This window comes from Hakea prostrata, chromosome 5, assembly GCF_041222555.1.
Source record: "Hakea prostrata isolate BN-2017 chromosome 5, UWA_Hpros_2, whole genome shotgun sequence".
Classification (NCBI taxonomy): Eukaryota; Viridiplantae; Streptophyta; class Magnoliopsida; order Proteales; family Proteaceae; genus Hakea; species Hakea prostrata.
The window spans coordinates 12,554,722-12,572,835 of record NC_142604.1 but is presented as its reverse complement, the minus strand read 5'-3'; the positions used below and the strand labels follow the sequence as shown (position 1 = coordinate 12,572,835).

Below are 18,114 nucleotides of genomic sequence, written 5' to 3'. Positions count from 1 at the left end.
TCCCGATCTTATGCAAAAGCTTAGTATCGTGCGATGACCATTAGTCCATTACTACCTATGAATTGACATGACTTTCATTTCTCTTTCGTGATCTTGGTTTACCTTTGCCATCGCAGATTCCCTTATATTGTGATTATTAGGTTGCATTTCTCATTGCCTAACCTTGTTTTTCACGAACTAACTAAACATATTGAGATTGATTGCCATGTCGTTAGTGAAAAACTACAATAGGGATTAATATGTCCAACTAAAATTGCCTCATTTGAGCATCTTGCAGACTTATTTACTAAATCCCTTGGTCGTCCATCATTCCAACATCTCCAATCCAAACTAGGCAATCACGATCTTCATGCTCCACCTTGAAGGGAAATGTTATTTGATATATTATTCTACATATCTTCAATATTAGTAAGTTTACAGCTATTATATTGCATATCTACAATATGAGGAAGTCAATTATTGTAACATAAGGTATGTTCGCATATATCTTGTAATTTAGGTAGATTACTCATTGTAATATTTTCTTGTAATCCTCTATTTTATATCGATTTATTACTCAATGTAATTTTCTATTCTAGATAAATTATTATTCTTATGGAGAAAGTCAATCTACCATTCCTGTATTTATATGCATCAATTCTCAATAATATTGAGACCAATATTCACCCAAATCCTGTCTTAACACAGACCATATGTGAGGTTGGGAGGAAGGATGGGAGGATGCATGGCCTACTTTGGTTGAGAAGAGCTGGTCGCACAAAAACCTAAATGCAGATGACCTGTGTGAGAATAACCTTATCACTGTCCTTGTCATGAGCTTCAGAGTTGCAATGAAGCAACTACATTTCGCCGCTTTCTTCCCATAATTGCCAATCAATAGACATGAATGGACATGACGACCTTGCGTGCAATGGGTTGATGGCGATAGAAAGTATCATTACGGCTTCCAAGAAACCAAAACTCATGCCACATTATACGCTTACGCGACTTAGAAATCCATGATATTTCCCAACTAAGCTAGACTCTGTTCATCCAATCCAACTGTTCTTCATCATTAACTACTGAAACAAGCAAGGACTTCGATCTAAAGGTCTTCCTTCCCAAACTTAAACGTCTCTGCTTATTATAAACATTCAAATCCAGAAAACTATTCCAGTGTTGCTTATAGTAGATAAGAAGCCACCAACCTTGTAAATTGTAATCATCTTCTACAAATTTTGGGTTGACCTTGTATGGGGTTGCCATATAATAAGGTCTTCCCTTCTCGTTCTCTGTGCTTCCTGCTTCCCTCTCATGTGTTCATGTGCTGCAAGGGTATAATCTGCAATCTAACCCAAATTTAATATAGAAGATTTTCTAATTTTCTGCACTACGATCGAGACAAATTATGATACAAATACACGTGGGTGGTGCAACAATGGAGATTCAACTTCGTGCTTGCATTCTTCTCCTTGTTGCCATGGCTTCTTCTTCTTCTCTCATAGCTACTACTGATGCAGCAGCTTCCAAAGATTGGACTACTGCCCTTCTTGTCAAGGTTGACCAATCTGGAAATGGTGATTTTAAGAAGATACAAGATGCTGTTGATGCTGTTCCATCTAATAATGTTGACAATGTCTTCATATGGATTAAACCAGGGACCTACAGGTACCCCTCTCTCTCTCTCTTGTTCTTGACAGAGATGATTTGTTGCTGGTTTGTATATAGAATTTTTGTTATTTTTGCAGAGAGAAAGTAGTGATTCCAGCAGATAAGCCTTTCATAACATTGAGTGGAACAAAGGCGAGCACAACCATAATTACAGGAAATGATCATGGCAATATATTTGAATGCCCAACACTTTCAGTGATGGCTACTGACTTTGTGGCTCGATATCTCACAATACAGGTATGGTTCGAAAATAAAGAATTTTTTTTTTCTTTCTCAATTCGAGTCGGTTTTGGTTTCAGGCATGAATATGTTTTGTTAGAACCCTGAATTAGTATTCTGGAATTAGGGTTTGTGGCATGCTACTTGAAGCATTCTAAAGGCCATTCTTGTAAAGAAGTGTTATATATGTATATATTAATGTAGAGGCTCTTTTTTCTTGGGCCAAGATTAATTTTTTTGGTTTTGATTTCAAATATGAATATGATTTGTTAGAGAAATGACTTGAATTTACTCTAGATTGTATTAGTACTATACAATTAGGGTTTGGGGCATGCCACTTGAAGCATTTTCAAAAGTCACTTTTAAGCTATGAAAGCCACATATAACTAACTGAGCTATGAAGGCCTAAATAAAGTTTGTCTAAATTTGATATAAAGGTAACTCCAAAAATTCCAAAGATAGGTTTCAAACAGCAACATTAAGTTATAAGTAAATGTATAAATTGTGTTTGCATGACAACATTTCTGATTTGAGGGTTTTATTTTTTTATTTTTATTTAAGAAATAATTCTTTATATTGAATTTACTGGGCCAAATTTCTGGGGAGGAAATGTTTCTGCTGATGTTGTTTGTATAATAATTTCTGTTTCTAAGCCTTAGAAAAATTACAAACATGCTTATTATATTCATCCCAGAAAAAAAAAAAAAGCTTTTTATACACAATCAATTTGTATAAAAAATTTCTTCAAATTTAAAAAGAACTATTAAGAAACAAAGTTTTGGTGGTGGTTTGATGGAGGCCTAAGTAAGTGTTATAATATAAAGTGAAGACTACATCATAAGTGGTGTTCTATTTTGGATTTACTCTATCATAGAATTAGGGTTTGTGGCTTCAAAGGCCACTGTTGTAGCAGGGAAAAAAAAGGTTTTTTTTTCAGGAAAAGAAATAATTTTTAATTGCTTTCATTGAGAGTTGAACTCAAGACCTCCCGCTTACTAAACGGGTGCTCTAACCAACTGAGCTATGAAAGCTTCATATGAATAGACTTTGTCAAAATTTAATGAAAGAAAGAACCAAGCTAAATTTTTAAGATAAGGTTTAAAGAGCATCATTGTGGATGCTCTTGCAAGGAAGGCCCTATCACTTTCGTGCATGATGGTTTGACCTCTTTCCATTCCTTGGCTCTTGGATTTGAGTTTCCCAAGAACCTCAGCTATTGCACGGTCTTTAGTTCAATAGATATATTTCCTACCAAAAGTAAAAGGAAGAGCATCATTGAGTTATAGTCAAGTATGAAACTTGGGTATGCATATTAAATATATTGTATTTCTTGACTCCGCAATACTGTAGTGGATGGTCTAGCCCAGAAGGCCCTATTGAGTGCTAATACAATTGTACTTTGGCCACCCTCCATTCCTTAGCTTAGAGATATTTGCTCTATAACTTTGGTATCTCTGCATAAATTAATTATTTTTCTACCAAAAGAAAATCATTTATGACTTAGGCATATTTTTATGGAATTTATTTTTTTGTATTGATTTATTGGGCCAAGTTTTGGGGGAGGAAATGTTTCTGTTGGTGTTGGTGTTGTATAATAATTTATATTTCAAAGCCTTAGGAGAAATAAAAACATGCTTACTATATTCATTTTAGACAAAATATGTTTATTATGCATGATTTGTTTGCCTAAATGCCAAAACGGGGTTGCTCGATTGGTGAGACAAATATCTCTTAATAAAAGGTGGTATGTTTGACTCTTATTGATGGCATATGTATTATCTTCATCCCCTATATATAAAAAGTGCCTTTGTTTGTGTCTAAATTTTTTTCAAATATGAAAATAAAGAAACCATTGAAAAAACAAAGTTTTGGTAGTGGTGGCTTAGTTGAGGACAAAGTAGTGTTATATTAAAAGTTGAGAGCACATCATAAGTGGTGTTCTATTTTGAAATAATTTTTCGATTAGTCCATTCAAAAACCATGTGATAGGTTCATAGAGTACTTTAAATTGGTTTTTTAAGTGATCTTTTGTCTAAGTTCATTCCTAGAAAGAAAAATAAATAAATAAATAAATAGAGTAGTTTTAAATTGGATTTTTTTTTCCATCAAAATTCATTCAAAAAATCCTGCCTTTAACTGATTTCTCTTAATCTGTGTTATGAAGATAGATGATGATAACAGAGAAATTGAATACTCACCTGGACACTAACAAGATTCGAGGACCATCGATCATGGATTTAAAAACCTAACCTTGAAGGCCAATGGAGATCTTCTCTACCCAAATTGTCCATCAGACCATCCTCCCACACTTACAAAGGCTTGATATAGGCAAACCCTGTGAGTGTAGGTCCCTCTACCTTATGTGGATATGAGAGGGTGATCTGATGTACAGGCTGAGTGGAGAGGATCTGGGCTCGTTGGTCGCTACCTTGTTGATCAACTAGCACCAGGTACAATGCATCTTTATTTGAAACCTGTACTACCAGGGGGAGTACAGGGGAGTGTACCAAATAGGTACAGCCATGGAATATGCAAATTGATCAAAACGTTCCATGATCTATATATTTTCAATAAACAACTGATTCAAATAGGTTGTGATTGATTTATGGTTACAGAACACTTATGGTGCTGGTGACAAGGGGGTTGCACTGAGGGTTTCAGCAGATAGAGCAGCATTTTACACCTGCAGGATTACCTCTTATCAGGATACCCTCCTTGATGACACAGGAAGGCACTATTACAACAACTGTTACATTGAAGGTGCTACTGATTTCATCTGTGGAAATGCAGCTTCTCTCTTTGAAGTAAGTAAATCTTTCTCACCCGGCCCTCAGCCTGTAAAACAAGAATCATAAAGTTGGACATCAAAGATTTATGTGGGTTTTGATGCTTGTACACAGAAATGCCATCTGCATTCAACATCTGAAGGAACTGGTGCAATCACAGCACAGAGAAGAGAATCACCCTCAGAGAAAACTGGCTACACATTCCTGAGTTGCAAGATAACTGGAGTTGGCACTTGTGTTTTAGGAAGGCCATGGGGATCTTACTCTAGGGTTGTGTTTGCCATGACTTTCATGTCTAGTGCAGTACTTCCTCAAGGTTGGGATGATTGGGGTCGTCCATCCACCCATAGGTACCCCTAAATCATCCATCACCTTTATATGATTTCTCATTCTTAAAGTCTCTCTCATGCACTTAATCTGTTTTGTTATGACTGTGTGACTATTTACAGCACTGCATATTATGGAGAGTACAAGAGTTACGGACCAGGAGGAGCTTCTTCAGGAAGGGTGAAATGGTCGAAGAGTCTCTCAGAAGCGGAGGCCAAGCCCTTCATGACAAAAGACATAATTGGTGGGCGAGCTTGGCTACGGCCATCACCGACACATTTCCGCCGGCCTTCTTGGATCATCTCCAACAATGCCGGTGGGAATAAGTAGTGATTGGGATTACATCCACTACTTATTTGATTTCCATCAAATTCAAAGCTTCAGTTCATGTAGATGACTGTGACACTTGCTAATATTATTTTCAATGATTTATTGATTTATTTATGTAATTATTGAACACATTAATTTATTGATTTTTCTCTTGAGAAGGAGATCTATATATGGCTTATATATGGCTGTACTTCTCTATTAGAATCCCTGGAATTGAACTTATTCCTGCATATGCAATTTTTCCTATAGCCCCACTTCTTGGATTTATAATTTGAGCTTAAGAAATAAGAATATGTAGTCTTTACTAGCTAGGGGACCGTCTTTAGTACTGTTGCCTTGTCCATATCTATGTATTATACTTTGATATACAAACCCCTGTAAACTTTTTGTTCCTTTGTGGATAAGTTAGGGTTCTACCTATAAAACAAGGAAAAACTAATAAGATAAGAGGGATAAAGAGCAAGATGACCAATGGTACGACATATAAGAGAATATATTGAACTGGGTTGAAAACCCTGCAACCAAGAAAAGAGCCATGAAATATGAAACATGAATGTTCTACAATCTTACCCTTATGGGCTCTGTGTTTGAAATGGAAGTGCAAGCAATATGTATATGAAGAAAGAGTTCACGGTAACAATGGTGGAAATCCTAAAAAGCTATTCCTTTTCCTTAACGGCAAAGCTCAGTGCGATTAGGTTGGCCTCATGTTGCTCTCTTTCTGAAACCCTCTAATATTTTAAAGTTGCAGCTTCTGGTGCTTCTAAACCCTTCTCCTTGACTTGCCTTTAGATTCTCATTCCCTGGCCTCTTAAGTCAATTACCCCAAACAAGTCTCCATCAATATTTGCTTGCAAGCTTAGGCATTGGGCTAAGCCCTTCACATCCCACACCTAATCAACCACACCATCTCCCTTCTTCTAACAAACTGATAGGCAAGCCTAACCTCCCTGTATGACCATATAAATATGTTACACCATCAAACCATATCTCTCATCCACATTTTTCACAGCTTACTTGGGTCTCTTAACGTTTTTGACCTCCAATGGCGACACAAGGCACTTCCTACTCATCATTTATCTTCCTTTTTTCAATATTTTTCGGTCTCCTTTCCTTATCTGCAGAAGCTGCATTGAAGAAATACCAGTTTGATGTGAGTGCATGTTTTCAAATTTACTTCTCTGTCAAGCTTTTGAATGGCTTTCACGTTTCACGTGGTCTTTCCACCATTAATCTTCTTCTTCATCATCTTTTACAGGTTCAAGTGAAAAATGTGAGCAGATTGTGCCATAAAAAGCCTATTGTAACTGTAAATGGAATGTTCCCAGGACCTACAATTTATGTTAGAGAAGGAGATAGAGTTCTTATCAATGTTACCAACCATGCTAAATATAACATGTCCATCCATTGGTAATGTGATGTTGCAGATCAATCAGTTCCGTTCTTTTTTATCTCCTCAATAGCAATTACACTAACATTCCTTGGCTCTTGTAGGCATGGATTGAAGCAATTTCGCAATGGTTGGGCAGATGGACCTGCTTATATAACACAGTGTCCAATTAAGACTGGGCATAGCTACACTTATGATTTCAATGTTACAGGCCAAAGGGGAACCTTATGGTGGCATGCACATATTTTCTGGCTGAGGGCCACAGTTTATGGTGCCATTGTGATTATGCCTCAACAAGGAACCCCATTTCCATTCCCACAACCTCATATGGAGTCTAATATAATCTTGGGTTAGTTGAAAACCTAGCAGCTAATGTAGAGATCATAGCTTATACACAGGATATTCTTTCTTACAGTAATTCTTGCGTTTCATGCAGGAGAATGGTGGAACACAGATGTTGAAGAAGAATTGAAGAAGGGCAACAAGTTGGGTTTGCCACCTAGAGCATCAGATGCTCATACCATCAATGGAAAACCAGGACCTCTTTTTCCATGTTTTGAGAAACGTAAGAAAGCTTTCAACCTGGAGTTTAGATCCTCTACCCAAGTAGCTTGTGATTGTGCTTTGCCTTTCAATTTTCATCTTGATTATTGATACACTTTAATGTGCTTTAGATACATATGCAATGGAGGTAGAGCAGGGAAAGACCTATCTGTTGAGAATCATCAATGCTGCACTGAACGACGACCTTTTCTTTGCGATTGCTGGACATAATATGACCGTTGTGGAGATTGATGCAGTTTACACCAAGCCCTTCACCACCCAAACTATACTTCTAGGACCTGGGCAGACCACAAATGTCCTTGTTCAAGCTAACCAAATACCAAGCAGATACTTCATGGCTGCTAGGCCTTTCATGGATGCTCCACTTACCATAGACAACAAAACAGTCACTGCAATCTTACAATACAAAGGCATCCCAAATACTGTAATTCCAAGCTTACCTCACTTGCCTTTACCAAATGATACTGCCTTTTCTATGAACTACACCAGCAAGCTTAAGAGTTTAAACTCTCCTAGCTTCCCTGCAAATGTTCCACTCAAGGTAGACAGGCATCTTTTCTATACCATTGGCTTGGGAATGAACCCATGTCCTACTTGCCAGAATGGAACACAACTCATCGCTTCCTTAAACAACATCACTTTTGTGATGCCTAAAATTGGGCTTCTTCAATCTCATTATTTCAATATCACAGGAGTATTTAGGACAGATTTCCCTGACCGTCCTCCCACTCCATTTAATTACACTGGTGCACCACTTACAGCAAACCTTGGGACCTCTTTAGGAACTAGACTCAGCAAGATTGCCTACAACTCTACTGTGGAGTTGGTTCTTCAAGACACTAATCTTCTCACTGTTGAGTCCCATCCATTCCATCTTCATGGCTACAATTTCTTTGTGGTTGGAACTGGAATTGGAAACTTCGACCCTAAGAAAGATCCGGCTAAATATAACTTGGTGGATCCTCCTGAGAGAAACACAGTTGGAGTTCCCACAGGTGGGTGGACTGCAATCAGATTCAAGGCTAACAATCCAGGTATGTTATTTATGCAAAATCCTCATGTCCTGGCTCTGATACCCCTTGTTATGACTTTTAAGTAATGGCAATGAGACATGATGATACTGATACATGATTTTTAGGTGTATGGTTCATGCATTGCCATTTGGAGCTCCACACGGGTTGGGGGTTGAAGACTGCTTTTGTGGTAGAGGATGGACCAGGCCCAGATCAATCCATATTACCACCACCAAAAGATCTCCCCCTTTGCTAGTCTCCATGCAGCTGCAAATAATTCTTGAGTGCAATTCATTTGTGCAAAAGCACTTCTTATTGGATAAATCTTTTCCTTGTAACTTTGTTGTCTCTTATCACCTGTGGAATTTTCAGGTCAAATAAAGTTGAATGGCTTCTCATTTTCATCATTTTGCTTCTTTTCTGAATTGTTTTGTGGTCATCAAAGAGACCCTTACAAATAAGCTCCAACATGTAATTATGGATTATTGAGCTATAGTTTTCTTCTGTACCCTCCAAATATAATGTGGATTATATTTGTTTTGTGTTTCCCAACAAAATGTCTATCCAATAAGCAATTTTCATTTCCTGATTTGCAAGGTCGTATAGTGAGATATGTGACATCTTTCTATTATTTTCTCTTCCAATCATATTCTTTCTTTATCATATTTCAAATCTTTACGGGCATCCAAAATGATGAATACTAAAATTTATTTCGAATTTGAACTCCTATATAATAATTTAATTGTAAAGGATAAGTCTTTGAGTGTGGAAGAATTCTCTCTCAAACAAAATTCTAACTTTAATTAAAAATAAATAAATTAACTTTCTAGAGAACTTATCTTTCATTGATTGAATATATAACTCACAGAAATAGATCTCCATTGCACCACAATGTATACTTGAGTTAATTGTTTAGGGCACCCACTTAAGTATGATTTTTGATTGGCCACTCAAGTGGGCAAAATTCCATGGCTCCTATCTTGGTGTTTTTGCATAATGCCAAGTTATCCATTGTTAGTGGTCAAAGCTTTTACCATTACCATTGTTGTTCAAATGACTAATATACCCCATATATGTGTTAAATGACTAAAATGCCCTCTCACTCACTTAAGTGACTCAATCCCTTTACTCCATTTTCTTCATATACCTCGCCGGAAAGCCCACCACCGCTAATGACCACTACCCCTTCCCATGTTGGGCGACCATTGCCCCCACCTTCCCTTGCTAGAAATACTCACCACTTCCTCAAAGGTTCTCAATTTCTAAGATTCATTTAACGTAAAATGTTCAAGAAAACGTTAATAACCATTTCTCCAATCAGCTATGCTTTTGTCTCCATTACCACTTCCACAGTGAAACCCAAAACCAAAAGCGAGTTTACTACCCCTAGGTTTCTAATTTCTCCATTTTGTTCTTTAATTGCAATACATCCTAGAGACAAATGCTTGCCCAAGAGAGCATGAGCTGCTGAAGGAGATCAAAGAGGTAACCATTCAGAAATATGACCCTTTGTAAGTTCCTAAAACCAAACTAAAACCTGCAACTTAATCAGATTCTTGTTGATGGTACTCTATTTTTCTGAATCCTTGAATAGGAGTGATATGCTAGTTCTAGTTGATGAAGTTCAGTTCTTATCCATGGTTCTGAAGATCATAAATCCCAAGAATACATTGGGACTTGGGGTTTATTTTGGTATTCTCCTTTAACTGCTCTCCCATTGTCAGATGATGCCAAGGTAGGTTGGGTTGCTCATCAAAATCTTAACTTACCATATAACTTCAAATCCTTTCAAGGGTTTTTGTATAAATCCATTTTTCCATGGAATGTTGGAATGCTTTGGTTAACCCCTCACTAAATCACTCCAGAGTCCTTTTGTTTGGTTCTACTGAGAATTACAGAGCATTAGCAAACCAATATTTGTTATTTGGCAAACTCTCGTTGTTAGAAAATATGAAGTCCACCATTAAAGACACTCTAAAGCTAGTGAAAGAAGCTTTGGATCTCTATAAGAAGGTTTTAAGGATTGCTACCAAGATGTATGATTCCCTTGCTAGAAAGAAACACTTTGATTTTGAGATTTCTTATGCCACCCCTGAAAGCTCTGCAAATTTAGGCTTTTTTTTTGCCATGTTCTCTAATTTTTGCCATTTTCCCTAACTTCAATTTGCAGGCTTTGAGATTTCTTGCCTTACTAATGCAATTTCTTGTAATAGAGAACATGAGATTAGGAATAGTGTTTTCCTCTACTACCATTAGAATAATGTGGTGATGGTTCCAATATTGTTGATAAGAATTGAACCATGAATTGTTCTAGATGATGAACTTCATCAGGCCGAGGGTTAGGTTGCGCACTGAGTTGTAGAGGTTAGGTTGAAGAGAAAATGGCATTGGGATTGAGGTTCACATGAGTTATATTGGCAAGGCGGAGTTGTGTTACTTGCAAGGGCTTTATGGTCACCAAAGTTGGAGGAGGAGGTTGATGTGGTAGTGGATGGTGTTCGTTGAAGGTTGTCACCTTGTGGTAGCCAAAGTTGGAGGAGGAGGATGCAGTGGTGGATTCGATTTGAAGAAGCTTTTTCATGAAGCCACAACAAAATGGGAGGGAAACTTATTTTAGGGTATTTTAGTCTTTTTACACGTAAAAGGGGTATATTAGTTATTTGAACAATAAAGGTAAAGGTCAAACCTTTGGCCACCAACAATGGGTAACTTGGAATTATACAAAAACACTAAGGTGGGTGCCATGAAATTTTGCCCACAGTCAAATGAGTAAAACAGCCAACAAATCACCCTAGCACCTAGCAACAGGGGAAAACCTAGTGCCGGATCGAGAGAAGGAGCCGTAGGAATCCTCAAGGACAATGGTAGTGAGAGGGGAAAACCTTATCTCCATTTTCGTCTCCAAATCGACTAGTTACTTTTCAAGATGTAGTTTCTTTGCCCTTGTGGCATGATTCTTCTCCGCTATAGTGGCATGTCAATCTCCACCGTAGTGGCATGTTTTCCCTCTTTGTGTTCTATTGTTGTTGGCATTCTCATCTTAGTCTTCTTGTTCCCTTCATGACTATTGCTTCTGTGACCATTGAGTTCAAGATCAACAACTACTGAAAGAAGGTTCATTTGTCCTTAATCTCCACCATGGTTCTTGCAAAGCCAATGTGTAAGAAGACGTTTGAAGGCTTCAGCAGCTTCACTTGGAAAACGTTTATCCTTTATGATGGAGTCTCATAGAGTCAAGCTATCAGAGATGGAGATGCTAGAAAATGCAAAGAGGTTCTTGCAAAGCCAATGTGTGCCGATGAGTCTATGCGCAAGCTCAATGCTTTTCGCCTTGGTCTATCTGCTCTTATATTTTCAGATAGTTGTGCCTACTCTTTAGATCTAGTTAAATCTAATGGTCTTTGGTTTGAAGCAATCTTTTATGGAATTTGAATCACATTTAATCCAACTTTTTCTTGCACTTGAGGTCCCTATTTAGGAGCACTATTGATAGGGGTTTTGTTGGTTGTCCAAGCATATGGTCGGATATAATCTACCACCAACTCCAATTTTTGTTGCATTGAGGAAATTGTCGGCTCATCAAATTTGTCTATTGCCAAGACACTCATGCCAAGCCTACAAGTTGAAGTGTGGGGACTTGAGATGTTTTCAGTTATTTGAGCGATTGTGATGGTGGATGTGTATCATGTATCCTATGAGTTTTTTTTTGGTTTGCCAAACCGGTGGTTCGACCCTGATTTGCATCCACAGGTTCGACTGGACCCCCGTTGGTTCCTATGAGCTTATTAATTGCTATTGTAATTACAACTTTATTTTTAATGTGTTATTGGGATGGACCAATGCCTTAGCTTTGATGACTTTGTCTAATATATGTATGACAGTTTGGTCAAATTCCTCTCCTTGATTTCAAATGTTTATATTCAAAAATTGTGTTTCCATGCTGTTATCTTTTTATTTCTCTTTACTTTTCAAAAAATGAAGTTATTAGTTACAAAAAAAAAAAAAAAAAAAAAAAGGGCAATCAAAATTTATAGCCTATAGGCCCACTTAAGTGGGCACCTTGAAAGGAAACATTTTCCCAAAATTTTAGTCTAAGAGAAGAATTTATTGATTTTGATTTTTCTAATTGATCTGTGTACATTTTCTTAATTAATTTTTTTGGTTATTATTGGTTAGTTAGTTTGTCACCTTGTCATAAAATTTAAAATTGAATATTTATTTATAAGAATGTCAACTATATAGCATATATTTGATAGAAATTTTTCAAAAAGGGAAAAAAAAAAAAAGGTTTTGGTGAAATTTTATTGGTTTGTTGTATTTTTCACTATTTCTTTCACCCAAATTTTATTTATTTATTTATCTTTATTTTTTTGTGTGTGTGTTTTTTCACTTTGAAGAGAAATGTCCTGTTAGTGGCCTATAAACCTGAAGTTTAATCTGTTTACAACTCACTGTATAGAGGGGTTACCAGCATTTTGAAGATGGCAACGAATTCTGTCTCTTCCATAAATCTTACACGACGAAATCGGTGAGTTTTACTATCTGCAATTCGATTTTCTGGATATGGGGTTTCGATTCGTATCTGAAATTCCCAACATTTTGCTTCTGGTTTTTTTGATAATTAGTCTCGAATGGGTGAATTGTGGTGTTAGGATCTGCTTATTTTATTGATTATTAACCCACAGACAACGCTTAAAAAAGTTGCAGGTTCTATTATATTGATGATCTGTTTCCATTCACTATTTGCTGAAAATTTTATGAAGTTGGACATTTTTTTTCTTCTCTTTATATCAGACAGTAATTTTATGTCGTTGTCTTTTTCTCGATTTGTCCACAGATCTACTGGCTCAACTCTTTCATGTTCACACGATGAAGCTGCTTCTTTGGGAGTTCAACTTACAGAAGGAGAGGGGAAATTACCAAAGGTTGTGCTAAAATCTGCTAATGGCAGGTACTTGCGTGTTAGATTCTTCAATTCCTTTTTAGTTTCTCTCTCAACTGCCTTCATGGAGGAAAACCCATATGCTTATTTTCCCAGTACACTTTTGACAATCCCCAAACTAATTGGAATCGCAAATGACTGAATCTCTTCTTTGCAGTGAGGCTGAGATATCTCTATTTGGTGGCTGTGTCACTTCATGGAAAGTTGCAGGTGGCAAGGATCTTCTTTTTGTTCGACCTGATTATACGTTCAGTGATCAAAAACCTATCAGGTATTTGCGCATCAGCTGATCACTGCAGATTATTAGTTTCCAAGTTCTAGTTTGATTTATGTGGAATAGGCAACCTGACATTTCCATAACTAGTAACAAGATTTTGTGACTTATTGATTATTCTCTGATCAGTAGCAACTTTCCAATGATTGCATTCAGTTCAAAAGCGATTAAAGGATTTCTTCTTCTAAAAATGAAGAACATAAGTGTTCTGCAGATGCAGTAAAAAAATAAATAAATAAAGAAGAAGAGCAAATACAGAAATCAGATTTTGAATTTTGATTTATCTGAGTTCTAGTCCAAGATGGAATTTTTCCCTTCTCATATAATAAAAAAGTCATCCTCTCTTGCCACTAATGGATGATTGGATGTGTGTGCATGATATTGGGGTTTTGACTACTGGGTAGGTTAGCATTTTTCATGTTAATGGGTTTTGCAACCAGATCTCAGCTTTCAAATTGCCAACCGCTCCAACTTAGTGAATGTAAACAACTTGATAAGAATAAATAAAATGAATACTGGTGTTGCCTTTCTGGGTTTTTTTTTTTTTTGAATTATTTTTCCTCATAATATATCCATGTCATATCAGATTGAATTTCATATCAGATTGAATTTGAATGCTGAAGTTTCAAGTTGTTACTACCATTTCCTTTGGCCTCTTGTTTCTTGCCCATGATACTAACTATAGTTTTATTGAAATTAGTGGAGGCATCCCACATTGTTTCCCACAGTTTGGACCTGGCCCACTGCAGCAGGTACAGTTCAGTTTGGTTTTTTTTCCTACCCTTTCTTTTTCTATTAATCAATAATCGTCATTTCTCTCATATTTTTCCTATAATTGGAGTTCAATTTTCTTTAGGTCTCTAGGTATGAGTAGCTCTGTTCCCATCAAGATTCCACAAGGTCACTCCTTAGTAGTATTGGCATCTAAACTCTTGCATAGGGCATTAATAAATATCTCCAGATAATGATGATAGCTTAAGAAGAAATGTAAATCATTGAAGTCTCCACTTTCAGAAGATACCTAGTCAGTGTTTGTGATATAGATAATTTCTACCTTTCATGATATTCATATGACAAAGTCAGGCAACTCTAGGAAAGGTTGTCCTTCCCTCTGCTGCATAAGCCATTGGTAAACATTTTCTTTCAGTAATATTAATTAATACCTGACATTAGTGTTCTAAAAATAAACAGGGTTGTTGGAAATATCTGAAAAACTGGTATTTCTGCCCACTTTCTATTTTGTTCATCTCAATTGACTTCTAATCCATGAAGATGTGTTTTTCCTTCCTGAACAGCATGGATTTGCAAGGAACATGAGTTGGTCTATTGTTGATTTTGACAATGTGGAGGGAAATCCTGTCATAACTCTGGAGCTCAGGGATGGTCCTTACAGCCGTTCTATGTGGGATTTCAGCTTTCACGCTTTGTACACTGTCAGTTTTTAAATGACTTTAAGTATATTTCCATTTCTTTGGCTTATTACATGGTTTAGTCCCAAGCCAAACTCACTGCTTTTTGCCATTTTCAACTTTTTGTAGGTCACATTGAATACAAAGGGCCTCTCAACGGAACTGATCATAAAAAATACAGACACTAAGCCCTTTTCATTTACTACTGCATTGCACACATACTACCGTGTAAGAATCCTAAATTCTTTCCAGATGATAGATGGAAAAGGATGTTAAATTTGTGATTTCTGTTAGGGAATGAAATCGGTTCATTTTGCAGTTCCATGCAGATCTAAGTCTAGATTGCATTGGACATTCCAAATCTGAATTCAGGTTCAGTTTTACTGAAACCTAAATTTTCAGAAATATTAATTGGATGTCGGTTGGATTTTGAGAGTTGGGCTTCATTTGTGTTTCGGATACTGTGACAAGAGACTCTACTTATCCTAGGTCTGGCTCTAAGCAAAATTTCAGAGCATCTCTATTAATTAAGATCCATAAGAGGTATAAGGGTTTTAGGTTAGAATGAATCATTGTGCTGGGGCTGTTTTCTTTCATGATGTAGGTTCTGTACCTGATTACATTTCTACACAAGTAACTGAAGCATCATTTAGAATTTTCAATAGTGATCAGATTCAAGCCTATCAGTATTTGTGTGCAGGGTTCTGTAACAGGGGCATCAGTTAAAGGTCTGAAGGGTTGCAAAACACTGAACAAGGATCCAGATCCTAATAATCCTGTGGAGGGCATGGAGGACAGGTCTGTCTTCTCATTTAACTGAACTCTGTTAGCTCCAAAAAATATGTTTGGTAAAAATGTTTCAGTGTTGGGAGAAACTAAGAAAGAATCATACCATGAAGAATTTAACACGGTCCAGCATGAATAGCAACCCAAGAGTGAGAGAAGCAGGGATTTTTTTCGAAGCCAGAAAAACTCTATTGGGATGTAACCATTTGTGCCGAATTACATTAAATCCTCTATATTATGTGTTTGTTTGTTCGTCCTTGTGGGTGCAAATCGGCCCTTAAATCTGGGACATCTTGCAGAGGGAATTAACAATGATAGATATCCACTGCAAAACTCATAAGCCTAGTTACTCTTTCCTGGATGAATAATTATGTAGAAGCACTTAATAGTTAATACTGCTTAAATATTAAGAATTTTATTACTGCATTAATAATTTAACATCTTACATTGAATGTAGAAGAGTTTTCTCCTTTGCTTTTTTTTCTTCTTCCTGTAGCTTCTGATTAGTTTTCCACAATTCAGGGATGTAGTCACTTATCCGGGATTTGTCGATTGCATTTACCTGAATGCTCCCAATGAGGTACAACTGGACAATGGATTAGGTGACAAAATAACCATAAAAAATTCCAAGTATGTATATTGAACTCTGTCATTTGCTTATTTTAATCAGTAGAATTTGTATAAAGGGAAAGGGGAAAATGTCTTATCATTTGTTCTTGTTATACACCTTTCTTGTATAAGCAGTTGGACAGATTGTGTTCTGTGGAATCCTCATTTGCGGATGGAACACTGCTACAAGGATTTTGTTTGTGTTGAAAATGCTAAGGTATTGAATCTACTTACAATTTCTTTTTCCTTGCTGATTAATTATTTATCCTTTCCTCTCCATGATGGGAATAATTTAAAGGATAATTGTGATTGGCACAGAGTTATTGTTCATTATGTTGTACCATTACTTCTTGTTCAAGTTTTGGGTTATTCTACCTTTGACTTCTGGGAAATTTCAGCAAAAGCCCCTGCATTAGGTGGCATGCCTACTAAACCATGGTGGTTGATGGTTCTATATCATCAAGAAACGGCCTTGTGTACTTCAGGCACAGGACTTTTTGTTATTCAATATACACTCTACTGGATTCTTCTGGAAGTTAATTTGGGTTTGCATCTCACTACAGATTGGAAAAGTTCAACTTGAACCTGGGCAGTCATGGGTAGCAGAGCAGCATATCAGTATTAGCTGAAGCAAAGCTGGTCGGGAACTGATATTGTAGCTTGCGATGGAGATTTGAATCCAGTTTCAGAATAACGTTTTTACTTGTTGGACATGCATTCATGTATCTTTATTCAGTTATACGAATTTGTTGGTTTTGTTTAATCGAATAAGATGGTAATGGGCTACAAAATCGATGAATGTATCACTCTTTTATTCTCTTCATCAGTAATCCTTACAAGAGCATCTCCTACCCAGCAAGACGATTTGATGAGTTAACTTTAGGACGAACTTTGCTGCTGTGTGGTCATCTTTCACACCAATGTTCGAGGCTCAGTACTAATGAGACCATATGCAATGGCTAACTTCTTTGCTGATGGATTGAAGTTTCATTCTGTTCCATATCAGGAGTAAGATCTCTAGTTTCAATGGAATATCCTTCCTGTTGAGTCTCTGTCATTCTGCCTGGTGAGATAAATCTCTTCTAATTTCTGGCTGAGAGACCCAGATCCATCCCCCATGAAAATTCATGGACACCATGCCTGGTGAGTTTCATGGCCTCTTTCCTTCACCAGCTTCTTCACTTTTGGAGCTGGTTCCCTTCAAGCAGTATCCTGCCAACTGGCATGCCTAAACATAACCTTTCTATAGATACAGTAGGATTCAAGTAGTAACAATGGCAGCATTAGGTTGCATGGGCATTGTAACTGTCAACTTGCTTCACCTTCCTCCAGCAGTCTTCTCCCAAGAAGATCAGCAATGCATCATAATGCTCCTTCTATAGGGACTCATTTGTAAACTTCCCATGCTTTCAGGAACAGTATCCCCTCATCCACCATGCCTGCTAAACTGCAAGTCTGCAAGTGCTAGCAGTCAACACATTGGTGGAAGTGATCTTAGGGTATCCTCTCCAATATAATTTTCTTCAAAAAAAAAAAAAAAAAACCATCTAGTTCTTAAGGTTTAGAGCAATTCCAGAGTCATAACTCAGAATCTTGCTTCCTCAAACCTTGCTTGGCAATCGAGAAATCATGGTGATCCATGCAAGAATTCTCTTGTTCAACTTTTTAGAAACCCTCAAAAGCTGCCTTCCACACCCACTGCGCTGTCCACTAGACTACAACCAAGAACAGGGTCAATCTGCACTTCTTTATTGTCGATTGTGCATGAATGCAGCAACCTTAACCCAAGCCTCAAGATCAAGTTGAAACAATGCT

At 37.0% G+C, this 18,114-nt stretch overlaps 3 protein-coding genes and 1 non-coding gene across 5 annotated transcripts; 3 read left to right on the top strand and 1 right to left on the bottom strand.

The window, feature by feature from the left end:
* Positions 1-1,235: 1,235 nt before the first annotated feature.
* On the top strand, positions 1,236-5,534 carry LOC149015211 (putative pectinesterase 11). Its single transcript, XM_089154969.1, has 5 exons — positions 1,236-1,647; positions 1,728-1,887; positions 4,485-4,673; positions 4,770-5,005; positions 5,105-5,534. The coding sequence occupies exons 1-5, from the start codon at positions 1,388-1,390 to the stop codon at positions 5,310-5,312; spliced, it is 1,053 nt and encodes a 350-aa protein (XP_089011095.1). The 5' UTR covers positions 1,236-1,387; the 3' UTR covers positions 5,313-5,534.
* Positions 2,827-2,900, bottom strand: TRNAT-AGU (transfer RNA threonine (anticodon AGU)). Its single transcript has one exon. It is a non-coding gene; the product is annotated as a tRNA-Thr (tRNA).
* Positions 5,535-6,321: 787 nt separating the features above from the next.
* Positions 6,322-8,857, top strand: LOC149015210 (laccase-11-like). The gene is made up of 6 exons (XM_089155195.1): positions 6,322-6,465; positions 6,571-6,722; positions 6,807-7,051; positions 7,139-7,267; positions 7,377-8,300; positions 8,405-8,857. The coding sequence occupies exons 1-6, from the start codon at positions 6,358-6,360 to the stop codon at positions 8,533-8,535; spliced, it is 1,689 nt and encodes a 562-aa protein (XP_089011321.1). The 5' UTR covers positions 6,322-6,357; the 3' UTR covers positions 8,536-8,857.
* Positions 8,858-12,686: 3,829 nt separating this feature from the next.
* Positions 12,687-17,122, top strand: LOC149015209 (putative glucose-6-phosphate 1-epimerase). Of its 2 annotated transcripts, none has more exons than XM_089156957.1 (10): positions 12,687-12,807; positions 13,117-13,230; positions 13,379-13,492; positions 14,196-14,247; positions 14,791-14,928; positions 15,034-15,132; positions 15,605-15,702; positions 16,213-16,320; positions 16,435-16,516; positions 16,863-17,122. In XM_089156957.1, exons 1-10 carry the CDS (start codon positions 12,761-12,763, stop codon positions 16,926-16,928), a joined length of 918 nt encoding a protein of 305 aa, XP_089013083.1. In that variant the 5' UTR covers positions 12,687-12,760; the 3' UTR covers positions 16,929-17,122. The 2 variants fall into 2 exon arrangements, with proteins under 2 accessions (XP_089013083.1, XP_089013084.1); XM_089156958.1 differs by having other exon boundaries at positions 12,700-12,807; positions 13,117-13,204.
* Positions 17,123-18,114: the final 992 nt, after the last annotated feature.